This window comes from Heloderma suspectum, chromosome 11, assembly GCF_057233095.1.
Source record: "Heloderma suspectum isolate Gila_16-S chromosome 11, 16-S_ref, whole genome shotgun sequence".
NCBI lineage: Eukaryota > Metazoa > Chordata > Lepidosauria > Squamata > Helodermatidae > Heloderma > Heloderma suspectum.
The window spans coordinates 41107639-41127850 of NC_139468.1; the positions used below are offsets into that span (position 1 = coordinate 41107639).

Sequence of the window (20212 nt, forward strand, 5' to 3'; positions counted from 1 at the left end):
CAAAGGCTAGCAAATGACTCTCCCTGTAACCATAATTACCAATTGAAACACTAATTGAAGTTGAGGTCTGTAGGTCTTTTAAAGTAGGACTTTCCACAGTACTGATAGGGTTGGAAGTTATTTATTTTTGGAAGCTGATTCCTTTCTCAGGTGTTGGAATAATAGTGATTGAAAATACTAGAAATAGCATTGTGCATCTAGAGCACAGGTGCTTCATTCATACAGCAGATGGGCTGTATGCTCTCAGCTTGACAGTGACTTTTCCCCTCTCACCAGGAGGAATCATAGAAGCCTTCCCACCCTCAGACAGCATCACGAATCTCACAGTGGATATGCTAATAGACCCAACGGGAGAGATCACAATGGTTTCCTGTGGAGACCAGTTCCATGCCGATGGTCCTTTGCGGTCTTCGGGAACCACCCTTCCTCAGTGTTCTGTTGAACCACAGGTCCTTAACCTGCTGTGTTTTAAGATTGGAGAGGCCTGCAAATCCAGGGGAGTGGTTGGATACTTCTCCATTGATTTTGCGACATTCATTCACCCCCAAACAATGGGGCAGCAGGTGAGCCAGTGAAGAAGATTCTTAAATTCCTGTGTCACTCTTACAAATACCATGAAATGTGATTAAGATTTAAAGGCAATCTGGGGAGGAAATAGTTTTCTGTCCTCCTCCTGTGCTCACAATCTAGATAAGTACGCTAGTTAACATTGATCTTTAGGAAATATGCCATACTGAGAATACAGAATAGATGGTCATCTGCTTTAGGGTGGTTCTTCTCTAGGTCCATTGGAATCAGATAGGTGAAGACCAGACAGGAAAAGTTGGCATGTTGAAATAAGACCGTCTGGGGAAAGTGGCAATGTCACACTCTGCTTGCACGCCCTCTTTCTCAGGCAGGACATCCACAGAACATTGCCTTGAAAGCTACCATGTTTAAAAACCAGTTTTCTTGTCCTTAGGATTGCAAAGAAAAGGTTGAAAACGTGTAGGTCAGGGATGGGGAACCTTTTTGGGAAGGGTCTCGGGGGCTGCATTCCAGCAGTGGGCAGGGTCAAAGCAAAGTTCAGTTTTATGCATGTCTTCTCAGGAGTAAGCCCCAGTGTAACAGCTTTCAGGCATACAAACCATAGCTGAATTCAGTGTAGGTGAAATCTTTTTTTTTTAAACCAGAAGGATTGGGCTGAATTTACACTAGAATGTACCTCAGTACCTTTTTCTTCTTAGCCTCTCCACCCCCAGACTTAGCCATACAGTTCCAAATTCTTGGAAAAGTGAAAATATTTGGAGACAAGACAAGGTAAGATTATCTCAGATTGCAGAATTTGGGGTGCAGACCTTTGGAGCAGAACTACCCTAGCTAATGATATCCTGGCTGTGACCCTGAGGTTCACAAGTGTAACTTGATGTTCATCTTGTTAGGCCTTGGACCCAACATTCTAGGGGAGGCAAACATTCCACACCTTCTGGCTGCAGTGGCCCCAGCTCAAGAGTCCCTTAACCTTTCTCGTATTCTTCCCACAATAGTTATGACAGATCTACAGCAAAGATCTCACTTTCTCAGTACTTTTATTACGCACATCAGCTCCTCTTTTTTCCTTTTTTGCCCAGTTGTTCTACCTTGCAGTTTCCTACGTTTCTCAGCTTGTGCCACAACTTTAGCATTACTTAAGATGAGTTTTCCCCCCAACTTAATTAGATATAGAGGCAATTAATGATGCCATCTGTCTTGTTGTGAGGGAGAGAGATTACACCAAAGATTGTGCTTCTGAAAGCATTATTTTTTTGGCAAACTAGAAATCCTATTAGACTTGTTCGAACACTCTCACACTAATTTCCCAGTTCCCATTTTAGATCAGTAGCTCAAAGGCTCAAATAAATTCTCCAGAACTACTGTACACTTAGGCATCCTTCCGGAGTTATACTTTACAGAAAATAACCAATGATCTATGCTTGTTTTGCTAAACCTAAAAATTAAATATATCATTAAACATCTGTTACCAGTACAGTCAAGCAGTAGTTAAATATCTTAAAATCCAAAAAATTGTCATAGTGATATGAATCTTTTGCATAAACACAGATGTTTAGGCAACATAAAATGGTCACATTTTTACTGGGTGCTCACGATTTTGAGCAATTTTGGTGTAGATGAAAAATGACAGCATCTCCAGCTGGCCTGGCTTGATTGTGCAAATGCTTGTTTGGGGTGTTGATATTATTAGAGGCACCACCAGTGAAGCAGCTCAGGGGTGGCTTCAGGTTTTCAGGGACCTCCTGATAAGAACCATCCATGAGTTTCCTTGAACAGCAAAGAGTGAAGGTGGGGGGACACAAATTAAGAGAGCACCCCAGAGCCCAGGTGACTCATACAAGAAAGCCAAGCCATATGCCACATTCTCTTTACCCTCCACCCTCTGTGGTATAACCAAAGACAGTGTTATCATTTTCTAGGACACCAGTGTCCAGGAATAACTTCCTTTGACCTCCTTGGTTGGCTCCTGTCACTCTCAGAGCCACAGCAACTGCCCTCCCTTACCATCCCCAGGAGCTAGTTAGGAAGCAGCCATGTGGGAACTGAAAGCTGCACCTACAACCCTCATATTGGTAGAACATCAGGATATCTACCTTCCAGTGTAAGGTAGCTGCCTAGGGCAGCACAGTATCTTTGGTTTGTAAATTGACTGGTTGCACTGTCTGTGCGTGTCAGGGGGGAGAGAGAGAGAGAATGGAGGCCAATGAAAAGGTTCAAAATGGCACACTGGAAATGTGAGCCAAGTAGAATTGTACATGTGTTCAAGTGGTTGTGATGGCAATTCCTCAGTACAGCCAACACAAAGCTGCTGACACCAGCCCTTAAGCTTTTTGCCACAAGTATGACTTGGTTTACACATTACTTTGGGCAGTGTGGTTGTTGCTACCTCCCAGTTAGTCCCACACCTCTCATGTTTAACCTCCATCCACATGGTTGGGGTGGATCCACTCAAGAGAACATGTAAATCCAGCCTCTGCTTCATATGAATTGGCCCTTAGCTCAGACTGAATCCGCACACTGTGAAGTGGCTGTCCGTCAGAGTTTGAGGGGGCGGAGCGGGTGCCTGGCCCACAGGATTATTGGCTGTCAGTCTAATGAGGCCAGCGGCAAGTGGCACACTCCAGGACAGGAAGGGGTCACATTCTAGAAACAATCGCCAGAGGGTTAGAAGGGCTAGAAGTAGTTGATGTCCAGGGTAGGCAAGAGACCACATTCCAAAGGTATCAGGTGAAAAGCAGGAGGACCAGAGGCAAATAATATTGAAGACAGGCAAGAAAGAGGTCAAATTCAAAACAGGCAGCAGTGTGGCAAAAGGGAATAGGCATTTAGCCAGGCAGGGTCTTCTCTAGGGAAATAAGTTGCTCTGAGGCTGGGGCTTTATAGGGCCTGCTAGTCCTTGGGGCCACGTGTTCTGTTCCAGGCACTGGTCTCAGCCCAAGCAGAGAGGAGTTTGTGGCAAGGGAAGCACAGCAAAGTCAAGCAAGTCCAAGGTTAGGTGCTGGAAATGCAAAGCAAGCAGTACACTGAATCAGAACATAAGGCGAGCCATGTTGGATCAGACCAAGGTCCATCTAGTCCAGTATTCTCTTCACACAGTGGCCAGCCAGCTGTTGACTGGGAACCTGCAAGCAGGACACAAGTGCATCAGTACCTCCTGCTCATGTTCCCCAGCAACTGGTGTACATAAGTACCCTTGATAACGCAGGTAGCATAGAGCCACCAGGATAGCCAGTGATAGCCTTATCCTCCAGGAATTTACCCCTTTTAAAGCCATCCAAACTAGTGCCCATCATTACATTTTGTGGTAGTGAATTTCATAGTTTAGCAATATGCTGTGCAAAGAAGCCCTTCCTTTTATCTGGCCTTAATCTCCCACCAATCAGCTTTATGGGATGACCCCAATGGGTTCTACTATTGTGAGAGAGGGAGAAAAATGTTTCCCTATCCACATTCTCCACACCATGCATAATTTTGTACAGTTCCATCATGTCTCCCTTTACTCACCATTTTTCCAAGCTAAACAATCCCAGCTGTTGTAACCTTCCCTCATAGGAGAGTTGCTCCAGCCCCTTGATCATTTTAGTTGCTCTCTTCTGAGCTTTTTCCAGCTCTACAATATTAGGTTTTTTTAGGTGCGTTGACCAGAACTGTACACAGTATTCTCAGTGTGGTCGCACCATAGATTTATGTAAGGGCAGTATGATATTGGCAGTTTTATTCTCAATTCCCTTCCTAACTATGCCTAACATGGAGTTTGCCTTTTTTACAGCGGCTCCACACTGGGTGACATCTTCATTGAGCTGTCCACCAAAACCTCCAGATCTCTTTCTTGGTCAGTCGCCTCTAGCTTAGATCCCATCAATTTGAGATTTTTTGCCCCAACGTGCATCGCTTCACACTTGCTTACATTGAACCACATTTGCCATTTGGATGCCCATTCTCCCTGTTTGGAGAGATCCGTTTGGAGCTCTCACAGTCCCTTTTGTTTTGACCACCCTAAATAATTTGGTGTCATCGGCAAACGTGGCCACTTCACTGCTCACTTCTAACTCCAGATCAATTATGAATAAATTGAAAAGCACTGGTCCTAATACAGATCCTTGTGGGACCCCACTATTTACTTCCCTCCATTGGGAGAATTTACCATGTATTCCTGCTCTCTGCTTTCTGTTCTTTAACCAGTTCCTGATCCCTAGGAGGACCTCTCCTCATATAGCTCCATGGAAAGCTCAGGCAGAAGAGTCATGCAAGTGGGCCACTCAAATGATGTTGCTTCAACGACAGGCAAACTCGCTTAGCCTTAAACAGAGCTGCAGATCCATCTGGCTGGCTGGCACCAACTCTGGTGAGAGAAGCCTCTTTGATTAAAGAGGCCCTGCCTGCTTCAACAGCCATTGACCCCTGATGATGTGGGGAAGTCGTGGCACGTGGTTCCACTGGGGCTTATAGGTGGGACCCTCAGAGTCCAAGGATGACAATGCAGCCTCTTCAGTTCCTTCAGAGGTCCTGCAAAACAGGCTCCTCTTGTGCTGGAGCTTCTGGGACATTGCGGATGCCCAGCTCTGGTCCTGAGGGCAGTTCCCTCTCCCACTCTGACACTACCTCCAGTCCACTGGCCTCATCCCCTGGGGTCATGGCATCAGCTGAGTATGTGCTCCATCAGGCGGCAGGACTGGCACTACAGCCCCTGCAGTACAAAGATTAGCCAGCAAGGCTTGTGGTATAGCGGGAAGGACACCGACCCCAGCTGCTCAGACCCAGTTCAAGGGCACCCTCACCACGGCGTGCTGCATCGTTTGAGCATCCCACTAATTCTGATTTATTATGCAAGTACTGCTGAAACCCATGGGGGGGGGGGCAGGATGTTAAAATGAAGCCAGGACTCCTGGTGGCTTAGACCAGGGAGCTGCCCCCACTGAATTTGAACAGACATTACTGTGTGCACATTCAGTCTGAACTGAGGGTCAATTCACATAGGACATGGGCTGGATGTTCCCTTGAGTGGATCCACCCCAATGATGGGGATCTAGCCTGGTCAAATTATAGCAACTTGCTGGTCTCTTGCTTGATCCTGTTGCTGCAGTTCTTTACACACCCACTCAGTAATCCCCTTGATTCCTCTTTCTATGGAAAGTAAGGCAGGAAAGTTTGCAGGAACCAAGCTATGTGCCTCTGAGCCTTCCGAGAAGGTATAAACTCCCCCCCCCCTTTTTCCTTTTTTCTTTTCTGAAGAGCAGCAATGAAACTGTTTACATCCAACTTCTTTCACTGATGGATCACAGGATCCATTTTAAAAATCCCAAAGAACAATTATGCAAGCAACAAAGGTCCAGGCACTGGGTGTTCCCTGGGGATTAATGGCCAACTTGGAGGCCTTGATGGCCCAGATCAACATGCTGTGCACTCTCCTTGCACTTTCCAGCAGTTAAAATCTACTCCATTGACTAGTCACATCCCAAGCACTGTGATGTTCATGTATCAGGTAGGGATGACTTATAATTTCATAGTATCAAGGAGAATTCAGCTGTTGCAAAATTGACATTCAGATGCGAAATGTGTTTGCCTCAAATGAGTCTCTCTCTGAGGAATGTCACAAAACACTGAGGAGACTAGATTCTGCATTCTAGCGTTCAGCCTCCTGGCAGGAATGGCACACCTCCTTTGTAGGGGTTGTCCAGATGAGAAGGTGAAAGAGAGAGAACCCACTTCAGCACTGCATCCTTCTTGCTGAATTGGGTATCCAGGTTTCAAAAGAGGGAGGGAAGGAGATGATGGACAGGTTACAAAAGAATAATGGCATTTCTGCTTGAAGAGCAGTGCAGGAAATGTTGCTCTTTAATTTCTGTGGTGAGATAGTCTGTCATTCCTTTCAGCCACAGGTTTACGGGTGGTGACAAGGAAAAACAACAGTTTGCAGAAAACAAATATGGTTGTCAGTGAATGTATACTGAAAGTATCATTAAAGGAAACCACTGAATTATTAGGCATTGTCAATCTGGTCAGAAATAAAGAGCAGCTCAGAGTGCGCTAATTCACACCTGGAGATTCTCTTCCCTGAGGGACTTCCCCTTTAAGTGCAATAGAGAGAGCAACTTCATGTGCCTGTCGCATTATATGCCTGGCGCTCAGCCCTTGCAGTGAATGGCAGCCCTCATGTACTGAAGCTCTGTGAGCTCACTAGTGCATATTTGAGGCTCTGCATCCAGCTTTGGAAGTTTACATCTCTTTATTTGTGCAATGTGTTTTAAGATTTTCCAAACAAAGGATCTATGATCATTTAGCTGAGAGAAATGGCAAACCACAATGGGCAGCATCCAACACCCATTGTACCAGCTTATGCTGTTGGCATACCGCTAGAGGTTGCTTGCACTAGCAGTACAACAATAGCATAAGTGGACCAGCAGTGTTGGATACTGCCTAATGTTTTATTGGAACAAAGTAAATACCTGCTTGAATCTCCTATTTCATTGATCAAATGCTAGACAGATAATGGAGGAAAATGTCTTTTAATTAGTTTAGCAAACAAGCCTAGAAACTACCGAAATAATCTGTTGAAAGGGATAATGTAATTGGCTGAGAGGAGCTGAGCTGGTAAATATGAAGCTTTTTGTGCATGTCATTGCAATGATTAAAGGAATTTGAAAGGTTTTAATGCACCAAACAACAACCCTAAAGCAAAAGGAAGCAAATCAACATCTTAAATGAAAGCAGCACATAATACTTTGAGAAAGGGAATGGAAACCTTATCAGGGAGGCAAGTGGCCTTTAAATGCTGTTTTTGCTTGCTTGTCAAGATCTATATTCTCAAGCCTTGGTTTTATAAGCACTTTGTTTTTCACAAGTGCTATAAAGGTGGAAGCTGGGTCTACTGAGAGATAAACAGTGTAATGAAAGTTATTGGTGAAAACAGAACATTTTGTAAAACATATAAACCTTCATTATATACATATCTCCAGTGGGATGTAGCCTGCTCCAAAGGAATGCCTCAAAATATCATAGGTGACTTTAGCTGTATATAATTGAAAGACCCAGGGACACTATGGCTTAGCAACACAGAGCAATTCCTGCTGGAGCTTGTCCTGTCATTTCCAATATAACCTACAGAGAGCTCTCTTAGTTTTAAAGCAGTGAAGGCTGGTGGCTCTGATTTCAGTGGGGCTGTGATTCCATCCGGGTCTTCAGTTAGAACCAGCCAGAACTCTAAAGGAGCTAACTAAGGTGCTGAGCCCATTTGGAGGCTAGGATTCAGCACGTTAAATAGCTCCTTTAGAGTTCTGGCTGGTTCTGATTAAAACCTAGAATGGAATCACAGCCCCACCGAAATCGGAGCCACCAGCCTCCACTGTTTTAAAGTCAATTAAGGGCAGTGGGCTGGGCACAATCCAGAAGGAACCTCTTCTGAGCAGATGTCACTGCAGTGAAAGGAGACTGTGCTAAGAGCATGGATGTGCACTTCCATTCAGGTGAGAAGGGCTTGAACTGGAGAACATCCTTAAGATGACAAAGATGGGTTGAAATTGTAAGTTTTAAAGAAAATACTGTGAGAATTCAGGTATCGTAACTGTACAGATTGGAGCCATATCCAAGCGTTTGCCTGAACACGGGAGGCTTGAAGTGAGGAGGGAGAGGGGCATACACACACACAAGCACTACCCTCAACATCTGCACATGTGGCTTCCTCTTCAGACCATCATGCACTTCTATGCACTTTCGGCTGAATGTATGTAGAAGTCTGATAAGGCAGGGTTCCCGATTGCAGGGAAATTTCTAAGCACATTCAACTGAACTTTTTGCTGAATAAGTGAAAGTCTGAAGAGGAGCCTACATGCATTGGGATGTTGGTGGCAGGGCTGTCAGGTCCCACCTCCTCCAGCATGTCCCAAGTATGGGAAAAACCTGTGGCTGTGTAATTCCATGGTAGCACAGGGAGAGGGCAGAATGTGGCATGGAGGACAGAATTCAGCTTCCTGACAATCTCAGCTTTCCATTTTTGGTGTGTGTATGTGTTTTTGAATTATGCTTTTCCAGCACTTACAGATGCAAATGTATGGTGCAGAGAATGTGAACAGTGCCTGCTAAAATCTCACAAGCATCAGAATAAGATTTCTAGTGGTTGAACGTTGTACCTCAGTGCCCTGTATTGCCCCTCCCCATGAGTAGAAAAACTGGATTGAATTATGCAAAATAAGAGAAATTGCAAATTCGTTTAAGTTGCGAAATCCAGCTTTTCCCGGTACAGAATTCGAATTTTCTCAGCACATAATGTTTGTTTTCTTTTTAGCATGAAGTGCAAACGGCCTGGGGTTTTTTGGTTGGGGAGGTACTGAAATACTAGGATGAACATGCACAAAATGCCCAGCAAAGCATTGTGAATTTCAGTAAGGCAGCCAGAATTTCTAGAATATTTAATGGAGTTTGTTGGAACCTCTGTATTCATCTTCATTTCTGCTGTTTGTCAATTTTGGAGCAGCATTAACTCATTCCAGATGTCACCTGGACAGTGTTTAGTCTTTATCTCAGGAAATCTGAATTGCCACCTTTCAAAAACAGCTGCCAAGAAGTCTAGCTTCAGAAACCTATCACTGTCCTGTAGAATAGCTGCATTGATCTCCCATGTCAGAAAGTTATGAATTGCACAGCCTGCAGAGTGAAAATATAGAACTCTATAAACACCTCGTTGAACATGAGAGGAAAAGAGCAAGCCCATATGGCTCCTGTGAAATGAAACCAAGCTGTTTTTTTTATCTTTTTTCCCTCCAATCTTAGAATTCTTTGAACATTGCCCTAGAAAACTGGAAAAGGGAGAAGTAGTTGACGTAATTTATTTGAACTTTCAAACTGCCTTTAACTAAGTCTCTTGCAAGGCAACAAAAAGAGTCACAGGGTGAGAGATAGAGTACTTCAGAGACAGGGAAATGGCTGAGAGACAGCAAAGAGTGAGACTAAACAGTCAATTTTCAACATAACATGATCCAAAGAGGATTCTTCCCAAAGGTTACATTCTAGGACTGATGCTATTAATAAATGTCTCACTGGGAAAGGAAGCAAGTGGTCACTTGGCTGCATTTTTTCCATTGATAAAAATAACTAAAAGCACACTCACCTGGCCTTTTTTCACATATGCAAGTCAACATGTGTGTAGACCAGTGGACTTGTGCATGTTGGACTGGTCTTGTGAACGGTTCGTGTGTGTGTGTGTGTGTGTGTACTTTTTTTATCCACCTTTCATCCATACCAGGTGCTGTAGAAAGAGCACAACTAAAACTAATCATGCCAAGATAAAATACAAAAAAGCAATAAACAAAATATACAATAAACAATTTAGAGGCGGTTAATAGTAGAGCAGACTAGTCATATAACCGATCTTAAGATGCCTTAGCAAATAAAAAACAAAAGTAGCCATGTTGGGCCCTAAGAAAAATTCCAAATCCATATTAATGTAATACCTTTATTATGCCAACTCAACAGTCACAAAAATGTGGAAGCTTTCAAGATCTCCAGATCTCTTCATCAAACAAAATGTTACTAAAAGCAAGGGGGGGGATGCTTTTTGTAACATCTTGCCTGATAAAGAGGTCTGGAGATCTTGAAAGCTTGCACATTTTTGTGACCGTTGAGTTGGCATAATAAAGGTATTACGCTAATATGGATTTTGGGCAAATAAAAAAGTTCTGGCCTGGCATCGAAATGCCAGGTGTCAGTGCCAGTCATATTTCTGTAGGGAGGATATCCTTATTTGGATGTGGCCATAGCCTCATTAGTGAACCATGTGTCTTCATATGTAGCCTTTCAGAGCAAATCCGTGAACCCCACCTGTACTGTGTTTTTGGCTTGAACATGCTTTGCATGTTTGAAGTATCCTTGCAGTTGCCACTAGATGGCAGCGAAACTAGATAACTCTCTTCCATCCCCAGCTAAAATATTCAGTCCCATTGTGAATTTTAACCATAATAAAGAGTGCTCTCTTCTGAGAACTGACTTGCATTAATATTTTACTAATTGGCATTTTTACAGTGTCATCCAACCTCTTCTTTTAAAAAAGCAGGTGTACTCCTTATAATAATGTAGAAGTCAATACTGGAAGCAGAGAGAAACAATTAAACTGAGGGAAGAAAAGCGATAATTTAGTAACTGTTTAAGAATGTATGCTTCTCTGCCCTTCCCAAGTTTTAAAGCTGAAACATTTTTATGGCTGCTGTAAAGAATGACACCCTGTGACTTAATTCACTCGCAACATCTATATTTTGCAAGGCAGCCTCTAGGGCCGTTGGCTTCAGGAGCTGAAAGCAAATGACTTGTTGTTTTGCTGTGGATCCATCTACTGTAGCTAAGATGCTGCCCACCCCATACCCCCCCCTTTAAATCACTCATGTGGAAATTTCAAGACAGCCAGTCACATGCTCATTGATCACACCCAAAGCCCACAAGAAGGCAAGAGAAGTGGGGAAGAGCTGGAGGCCTTGTCCCTCACCAGCCGTGACTGTCCTGCATAAGCAAGCCAAGCAGTTGCTTGGAGGGCAATACTGAACGGGCACCAGTCACCCTGGATCCCCTGCAGTGGAGCAGAGGGTGCTGACACACAACTCTCAGGCCAGGCTTTGGGGGCAGAGGTGGCAAAATGTCATGCCTTGGTGTCTGTTGGAAGGAAAATGTGGATGCTTTTAAGTCTACACATTACCTCCAGATTGGAAGGAGGAGGCACATTTCAGAGTTTCTCATTCCTTCTGCTTTACAGTGAGGCAGCAGAGCACATTCTTCAAACAATCCCTAAGACCCTGGCATTTTCCCTGCAGAACAGAACAGGCCACAACCCACTGGACTCTGATCTGATCCAGTGAAATCAGACAAAGCTTGGAGGTGGATAGCAAATGTTTACTTGATATCACCACCATTTATTTAACTCCTATTTGACCCTACTTGATATATAAGAGAAGAAACACAATCCCTGCCAAGGCTATGCAAAGATGCAGCAAAACAGGACAAGTTAAACTGGCACCAGACAATAGAGAATAGCTGAGTATATATGGTGGCCTGGGGAAGACTTTGCAGGAGGGCTTTATTAGCTCCAGGCATAGGGAAATGCCTGAAAGAAGAACTGAAAGATGGATGGATGGGTGGCATTAGAAAGGAAAGAGAGGGTGGGAATATAATTGGGGCAGAGAGAGTCTTAAAACATAGTGATTAGGAGCCTGAAGCTGATGCAAGCTATGACGGATTCTGGTGCAGAGACTTAAGCGAAGAGTTATGGGATCATAGCAATGGGAGAGAAATATGATTTTAGCAGAAGCACTCTGCTCGAGGCATTCTAAGATCAATACCTGGCTGCACTGGAGTCAACAGCAAAACCCTTCACTGGATTTTCCTCCCCCTGGGAAAATAAAATGTCTCCATTAACCAAGAGGCTAATAGGATTCTATTTACACCTGTTCTCAACTCCCCCTTTATGTAAAAGACGTACCTTTCCTGAGCTCTCAACATACTGTCACAAAAGCAGACCTACCTATATGTCAAACAAGTGGAAACAGTTTGGATTTATGAAAGTCATCAAGGGCATTAGGCATCAATGTGTTGTAATGCTAAGCAGTTGTGATTATTACTCCAGGCTGTGGCTCAAAGATACAGGAAAGGTTCTCCCTTTTTTTCCAGGAAAGTGGCTTGCTGTTAAGTTTTCCCCAGCAGTTATGCTGTACCTCTAGTTTTAGACAAAGTAGCAACAGCTAGAAGCTGGAATTGTAGATCACCTGGCTTTGTCGCTTCTCACAATGGAGGGGAAACTGTTCTGTTTTTATTATCTCTGTAAGAGTAGCAATGGCGAAGCTGGATAATACCTGCATTGACAACTTACATTCTGCAACCTGTGCAAACTGAACAGATTTGGCTATATTTGTTCAATTTGCCGTTTATTCTGCTTTTACTAAGAATTGCCCTTGCTGGATCAGATCAGCGGCCAGCTGGTTGCACCAGGAAAGCACGGCGTGATGCAGGGTAAGAGAGCCATTTCTTACCATAATCGCCCTATTATAATCAGAAGCAGATTGCCTCTGAACCCAGAGATTCTATTTTTAGATCTCATTTCTCATAGCCTTTGATAAACCTGTGGCAAAAGCTAGACATTAGTACATCAAAATAAACAATTTAGACAATTTTATACATTAAGTAAGATAGTATTTACAAAATTATGAGCCAAGCATGGATTCTTGTTAATACAGGAAATAAATGGAAACCACACACTGAAAAAGAGGTCACCATAATCTAGCTTGATGGGTTAATTCCCCTAAAAGGCCAAAATACCAAAACCCGCAGAACCAGTTCTGTAGAAATCAGGATCCGAAGACTTCCAATGTTGTGCAGTTTCCGTGCTGCAACTAATAAGAAGGCAATGAAATTTTGTGTGCAACTACTTCATATTCTTCCCCATATATAATTAAGAGAACCACTTTAGGCTGCAGGGAAAATAAACAACTTTAGAAATTGCCCCTAAAACCTGATTCCAAAAGGTAGCCACAACTTATCAGCTCTGTGGTAGTAGCTTTTTAAAGTCGTGTGGGCTTTAGTGTGGTTGTCACATCAATCTCTAGCATCAATCTCAGTGAATTCCTTAAGGTGGAATGGTCTGGGCAGAAGGAGCAAAGAGTGTGGAAGCCCTGTTCAGCCCTGCTCTGGCTTCCAAGATTGCCCACAGATTTGAACAAAATGAAAGCTGAGATTATTCTGTACTCTGCATTAGGCATCACATCGGCATTATTAAGGTTGTGGAGAATGCATGTAGCTCTGAAGTAAGAGCAGATCTGCACAGTGCTGACTGTGGGGACTAGAGATGCTTCAGTGTGAATTAATCTCTGCTTTGGTCGGGGGCGGGGCATGTTGGACACACATCTGGCATCCTAAGAGGGGACAAAAAACTTACTTTGCTCTACTTGGGGCGTTTCCCCCATTTCCAGTTGAACGACCTAGAGCCCAAACAGGTGCATGGGAATCGGCAGTGAGCAGATACTTTTTTGGCCTCTTCACTATCCAGACTAGAAAACACATGAAAGCAGGAAGGGGGCGCAGGCAGCTGTCGAGAAAACAGCAGCTCTTGCTAAGGAACACAGCCAGGGGGGCGCTCTTGTGCTCCTGTCCTGCTTGTGGGCTTCCCATTGGGGCAGCTGGTTGGCCACTGTGTGAACAGAATGCTGGCCTAGACAAGCCTTTGGTCTGATCCAGCATGGCTCTTCTTATGTCCAAAAGCAAGCAGACCTAGGAAGCTCATTTAAGCTTCTGCACCATGCTAAGCCCAGTCCAGGGAAGGGCCTTTGCCTCTTCACAAAGCAAATTTGGGGGGGGGGGGGAAGGAAATAAAGAATTGTAATTGGCAAATCTTCCCCTAGAATTGTACCAAAGGAAGCTGGCAATCAGCATCCAATTTACATTTTCCTCCATGCAGTGGGAAATATTTAAGTTGACAAATAGGATATTTAACAGCGCAACAGATACTTGGCAGTTCGTTATTAACAACTGTTACTGATGTGATTTATTTGCTGTTATAAAAAGGGCATTATTTTGTGAATATGATTCAGAAATTAGCTCCAGTTTAGCAAGAGGCCTTGACTGCCTGACCTCTTAATAGCCTTATAATGATGCCATTTACCATTCAGTGGCTTATTCAAGTCAGTTTGTGCAAGATTTGTTTTAAAGGACTGATGTTCACAGATCAGACTGGTGTGTGGATGGCTCACAGGGGGGAGAACTCTGGGGGTAGATACATTCCCAGGGCCTCAATTATCTAGGAGTTAGGAAAAGGCAGGTGTATGGAGCTACCTTTTTTCCAGCCCCCTTTGCAGACCTTCTCTCACATTCGTCTTCTACCATTTGCCCCCAAGTATCCACATTTTGCCCATACAGGCCTAGCTGAAAAAAAGACTTTGATTTCTGGAAGAGTACTTTGTGATCCTCAGAAACAAGGAGCCAAAGAGTTGGATGGTTAGTCCAAATTGCCTGTCATCCCTTTGCTCTTGCTGATGTCAGGAGTGCTTCTGAGCGCAGGGAGTGGCAAAGTAGTTCCGATTCTGAAGAAGAACCGCCAGACATGGGGGAGGTATATTCCCAGGCTAGTCCAGACATGGCTAGGCAGACTTCTCAGGTTTCAAAGGTCCAGCTGCAGGAGGAAGGTCCCTCTTCACCCGCCCCGTGAGAGACAGCGAACAGGGAGAGGCGGTGTTTGGCGAGTCCGAATTAATAGATGCAAGGTGCAGATGCAGAGCCAAGAGGGAGATGGCCAGGGCAGAACTTAGAAGGTCTATCTGATGGGCCCTGTGTGAACAGCAGCGCTTAGAAGCCTCATGAGACCTCCTCCCACCCCTTAAGTTAGACTAGGGAGCCCGCCTTTATTTCAAATGGTGGGCAACTTTCGTAGCTACCTTTTGAACCCCCTGAAGGCATTTCCTTGCAGACTGAGAGTCACTGAGAATTTGCATCTGTATGACCCTTTGTGGTAATGAAATTAAAAGCTGTAGATTGAAGCCTCTTGTCTGTGTTTGGTTCAGCGTTTGAAGATCAGTGGGAGCAAAGGGAGTCCTGACAGCTGCCACCTGGCCCATACTATGGCTCCCTCAGTTTCTTTGCCTGATATTCGTGCTTTGCCAAATACACAAAGCCCTACTTGTGATGCTTTCCCCCCATCGGAGTGATCTTTCACTTTCCTTACAGAAGCTAGACGGTTTACTAACATTCTATTGTTGACATCTTCACTCTAGTTAGAAAGAATACTTTGGAACATTCCATTGCATCATGACAGAGGTCTGGCCCTACCATTAGGCAGAGTGAGATTGGGGTGGGAAACAGTGGCAAGGTGTTGGAGGACAGAGTAGCATGTGCCACACCTTGACACCACCACCTAAAATCCAACAACTGTCAGAGCCCCCTGAAGACCCTGTGGTTGCCTAAGTGGAAGAGGACTGCTTGAACTCATGCAACTGCCTTGGGCACCTGTTCTTCACATCATGGTGCCCACCTGCCCTCTCTCATTCCTATTTGTTGCCTGCCCTCCCCATTTCCTTTTCCCCATTTCCTCTGGAATTGCTGCTTCCTCATCCAGAACATAGTCACAGTCCACTACATTTTTCTTTCTCAGTCCCTCCAGCTGTTTACCCTCGCTGAAACGTGGCTTCAACCCTTTGATACTGCTACTGTTGCTGCTCTCCCCCTCTCATTCTCTGACTGAAGGTCATGATGGTGCTGGCCGTTTCCTTTACCTCTGCTTCTCTACCTTTGGAATTCCCTATGTTAGACTCTACTGCCCTTTGCATCACGATACTGCTGTCCTGTATTGCTCACCTGTCTCCCTCTTGACCTTCATTTCAGTCCTGGATGCTTGGCACACCTTCCTCTCTGATAATCCCCCCGCTTTGCTCCTTGGTGATTTCCACATTCATTCTGATCATCTCTCTGCTTTACATTTCCTCTCCCTATCCTCCTCCCTCAAGTTGTAGGAGACCCCCACACAGTGTTTTGGGCACATTCTTGATCTTGTCTTCACCAAGAACTGCTGTGCTCCCTCCACTCTTGCCATTTCTGCTTCCTTTTCCTTCTGTGACGTCCAATCCCCTCTGTGGTTTCTTTCTGCTTGTTGGACTCTGCAGTTTGCACCTTCAAGTCATTCTTGTCCTCCACTCTTGACACATTTGTCCCAGTTGCCAATTTGTCCCACTCGCTCTCATCTCCAGCCCCAGCTCACTCACTCTGTTTGATATCTTCATTCATCTTCTTGCACAGCTGAACGCCCCTGGGGGAAACCAAGAGTTGACTGACTTTGTCAACTCTGCTTATTTATTTATTTATTTATTTATTTATTTATATACTGCCCAATAGCCGAAGGTCTCTGGGCAGTTCACAAAAATTAAAACTAAACAACACACAGTAAAACAATTTAAAATATATAGAACATTAAAACCACAATATAACAATACAACCACAATAAAACCTAGCAGCAGTACAGGAGTTTAAAATACAGATTTAAAACAGCAAAGATAAAAATTTAGAAAAGCTAACGTACTAAAATGCCTGGGAAAATAAAAAGGTCTTCACCTGGCACCGAAAGGAATACAATGTAGGCGCCAGGCGAACCTCACTAGGGAGCTCATTCCAGAGCCGGGGTGCCACAGCAGAAAAAGCCCTCCTCCTAGTAGCCACCCGCCTCACTTCCTTTGGCAGGGGCTCACAGAGAAGGGCCGCTGATGATGTTCTTAAGGTCCGGGCAGGCACATATGGGAGGAGGCGATCCTTCAGGTAACCTGGCCCCAAGCCGTTAAGGGCTTTGAATGTTAACACCAGCACTTTGAATCGGGCCCGGAAATGGACTGGCAGCCAGTGCAGCTGGAAAAGTACTGGTGTAATAGTTCGCAGGCCAGTCCCTGTTAACAATCTTGCTGCCCTATTTTGGACCAGCTGAAGTTTCCGGACCGTTTTCAAAGGCAGACCCACGTACAACGCATTGCAGTAATCCAGACGAGAAGTTATCAGAGCACGGATAACTGTAGCTAGGCTCTCTCTGTCCAGATAAGGGCGTAGTTGGTATACCAGCCTAAGCTGATAAAAAGTGCTCCGTGCCACTGAGGTCACCTGTGCCTCAAGTGACAGTTCTGGCAGACACTTAATTCTGCTGAATATTCTGTTTCTTCTCTTTTGCCATCTATCTGGCTAAACAAGCCTAATTCACCGCTCTGTGTCATGTTCAGCCTCAACACCCCTCCTCACGTTCAGAGACTGACCTGGACAAGGAGTCTCCATCCTCCCTACTGGGTCCTTTCTGACTAGATGCTACAGCTTTACCAGACTCATTGGATTTAGAGGACTCTCCTGTGCAGTCTGGCACCCCCTCTTCGTAAGAACCAGTGACTACTGAATAGGGCAACAGCACTTTAAGATCCTAGCCAGCTTCTGAGCAGGGGTGAAGCCAACAGCACTATTAGGCCGGCCAGCCCTTATCTCAGAAGTTCTTTGCACCCTGCTGAAACAACAACTTCCCTTGCTATAAGTTAGAAAACCTCAGCCAACCTCTGCCCAAGGTCCTCATCAGTTCTGCCTAGTTCTGGTCTAATCTTGCTCTACTAGCTGAGGCTGGATTTTTCTAAGCAAGACTTCATTTTGTCCAAGCCTATCTTCATTTTCCCTGCTGAAACCAGATATCAGCAAACATGCCACTACCTTATCAGATGCTGTGCCATCTGGCTATGAGGCATTGTAACCACAGCCTACAGTCTAGCTGAGGCAGGACAGGACAATCTGATCTGTATCAATTCTAGGAATCCCAACCACCTCTTCCCTACCTTTGGTGCTCTGCTATGGCCTCCCCCTTCCCCTCTCCTTGCTCTCCACTCAAGTTTTTGCCTCCTTCTTGAATGCTAACATTGAATCCATCCATTCTGACTTCTCTGATTCTCTCTTTCATCCTTCTTCCAGCTCTTCCTCCTCCAGTACTTCCTTCAACCCTTTCTTCTTTCTCCTGTCACATTTGATGAGTTGACTACATTATTATCCTTGTCTAACCCCACTATGTGTCCCCTTGATCCTGTCCCCTCCCTACTTCTAGTTGTCATTTCCCCTGCCATTATCCATCCTCTCCGCCACATTATCAACCTGTCTGTCTCTTTTTCTTCATCATTCAAACATGCCACTGTTTCCCCTATTCTCAAAAAGAAATAAACCAAGACCCTGGACCCATCCTCCCTCTTCAGCTACTCCCAATTTCCTTTTATCTCCAGACTCCTAGAGTGTACTGCTTACTCTTGCTGTGTATCCTCTGCTTCCATCCTCGGGAAGTATCCTCCTTGATACAGCCACTCTCACCTGCCTGATTCCCTTTATGCTCTAGGTCTCCATGATTCTGTCCTCAGCTTCTCTTCCTACCTGTCTAATCACTCTTTCAATGTTCCCGTAGGGAGAAGCTCTTCCTCTGCATTCCTCTCTCCATCGGCATCCCTAAGGGCTCCATACTTGGCCTTCTCTCTATATGTTATCTAGGTAGATCCCATGGCTTACAGTACCGCCTCTGTGCTTATGTCACCCAGCTCTACCCCGCTACCCCAGAACTTGCATCTTCACACCAATCCCACATCTTCAGCCTCCTCTCTGGTATTTCCATTGGGATACTTCCTTGCTGTCTCAAGTTCAGTAAGTCTGAGGAGGGCTCAGGCAGAAAGATAAGAAGACCGGTCTTGGCCTCTCCTTTTTCACTGGTCACTCTTCTTTTCCACTGATGTCACCATCCATCCCCCTGATCAGGTGTGAAATCTTGGTCTTCTGTGACTCTTCCCTCTCCTTTGTCCCCCTGCCCCTCATCAGGCCCAGCATCAGTACCCACCAGATGTCAGACCTCATGGGCACTGATGCCAGGATTCCTTTGTTAACATTTAATTTCATGGACTTGGTGCAATAGCTGCCAAGTGGTCACTGATAGGAGATCACAGCTGTAGGAAGCCCCGCACCATTCCCCCCACCCCCTGCAGCCTCACAAGGGAAAGCCCACTCTCATCTCTGAACATTGAGGTCCACCAACCAGAGCCAGGTGTACAGTAGTGGCCTGGAAGAGCGGGCTGCAGACATACACTTACAATGAAGGAACATGGTGCCTCTGTCTCAGCACATGTTCAGCCTAGGAGTTTAATTTCAGTCCTTTCATACAAAAATCAACTCCTGGTTTTCCTCAAGCTTTCCTTTCTCAGCCTTCCTTCCTTCCATGTCTTTTTGTTGTGCCTGCTGTTAAACAATTAGGAGTCAGAAAGCTTTGCTGATCTACTGCAGATCACCCAGAGATTCACCAGTAGATCCTGAGCTACCTTCAACCTACCTGTGTCATATAATCCTATTTGATGGTAGAACTGAGATATGGCTCGTATCCCAAAGCTGTCTCTGGGGAAGTTAGCTTCAGAACTCCTAAAATGCAACTGTAAATATGTTTTACAGTCTAGCTACCAAGGCTGCAAATGTTTTGCTGTTATTGCCTGATGCTTTTCACAGTTACGCTGAAAGATTCTTGCCAGTGGAGTTGATTGCATATGTACTCCTAAGTAGGAAAGCTTGTTTAGTATTCATTTTATTTTAACAACAGTAATGCATTGATTTTGCCTCTTCGGGCACATTTGTATAGGAATTGCATTTCAACTGCTTAAATATACCCCAAACTATCTCAAAACAGTAGTTGTGTGCCATTGGGTAGTTTATTTTTCACTTCACTGCCATCATTTTGCACAGATGCATGGATCTGTGGGTGCCGATTCTAACTTCCGCAGGTCCCACAGTCTGCTTAAGTGGTCTCCCATCAGAACCATTCTCTGGGCTTGTAGCATGTTGTGTTTGTTGACTGGCAATATGCATCTTCAGACATACGTTAAGGTACATGTTGGTGTTGCCTATTAATAGGCACACATCTGTGTATTTCACTGCTGAGACCTGAATTTTGTTGCTTTCTGTAGCTTATTTTTAAAGTGAGATGGTCACATAGTTCATTTATGCTTTGTTTGCAAATGACTTTCAAGTGATTAAAAGTATGATTACATCCTTAAGAAACTTACCAAAGAAGAAGCAAGTTACATATTAGGTTATGTGCAGATTCTAAAAATACTGATATGAGACATGTTTACAAACAGTTGTGCAGTTTCAGAGCAATTGGTCCACTATTGGTGACTTACTTGCGTTTGCTGCT

General features: G+C 44.6%; 1 protein-coding gene across 4 annotated transcripts in view; it reads left to right on the plus strand.

Annotated features, from left to right (window-relative positions):
• IQCH (IQ motif containing H) overlaps window positions 1-20212 on the plus strand; it is an 89546-nt gene that overhangs the window by 55838 nt on the left and 13496 nt on the right. For all 4 annotated transcript variants that reach the window (XR_014785426.1, XM_084817507.1, XM_084817509.1 and 1 more), the window contains one exon: window positions 277-563. Coding sequence is in view for 3 of the 4 variants with exons in the window: in XM_084817507.1 (XP_084673633.1) it covers window positions 277-563 (287 nt within the window). In the remaining variant the exon portion in view is untranslated. The remainder of the gene's footprint in view (window positions 1-276; window positions 564-20212) is intronic.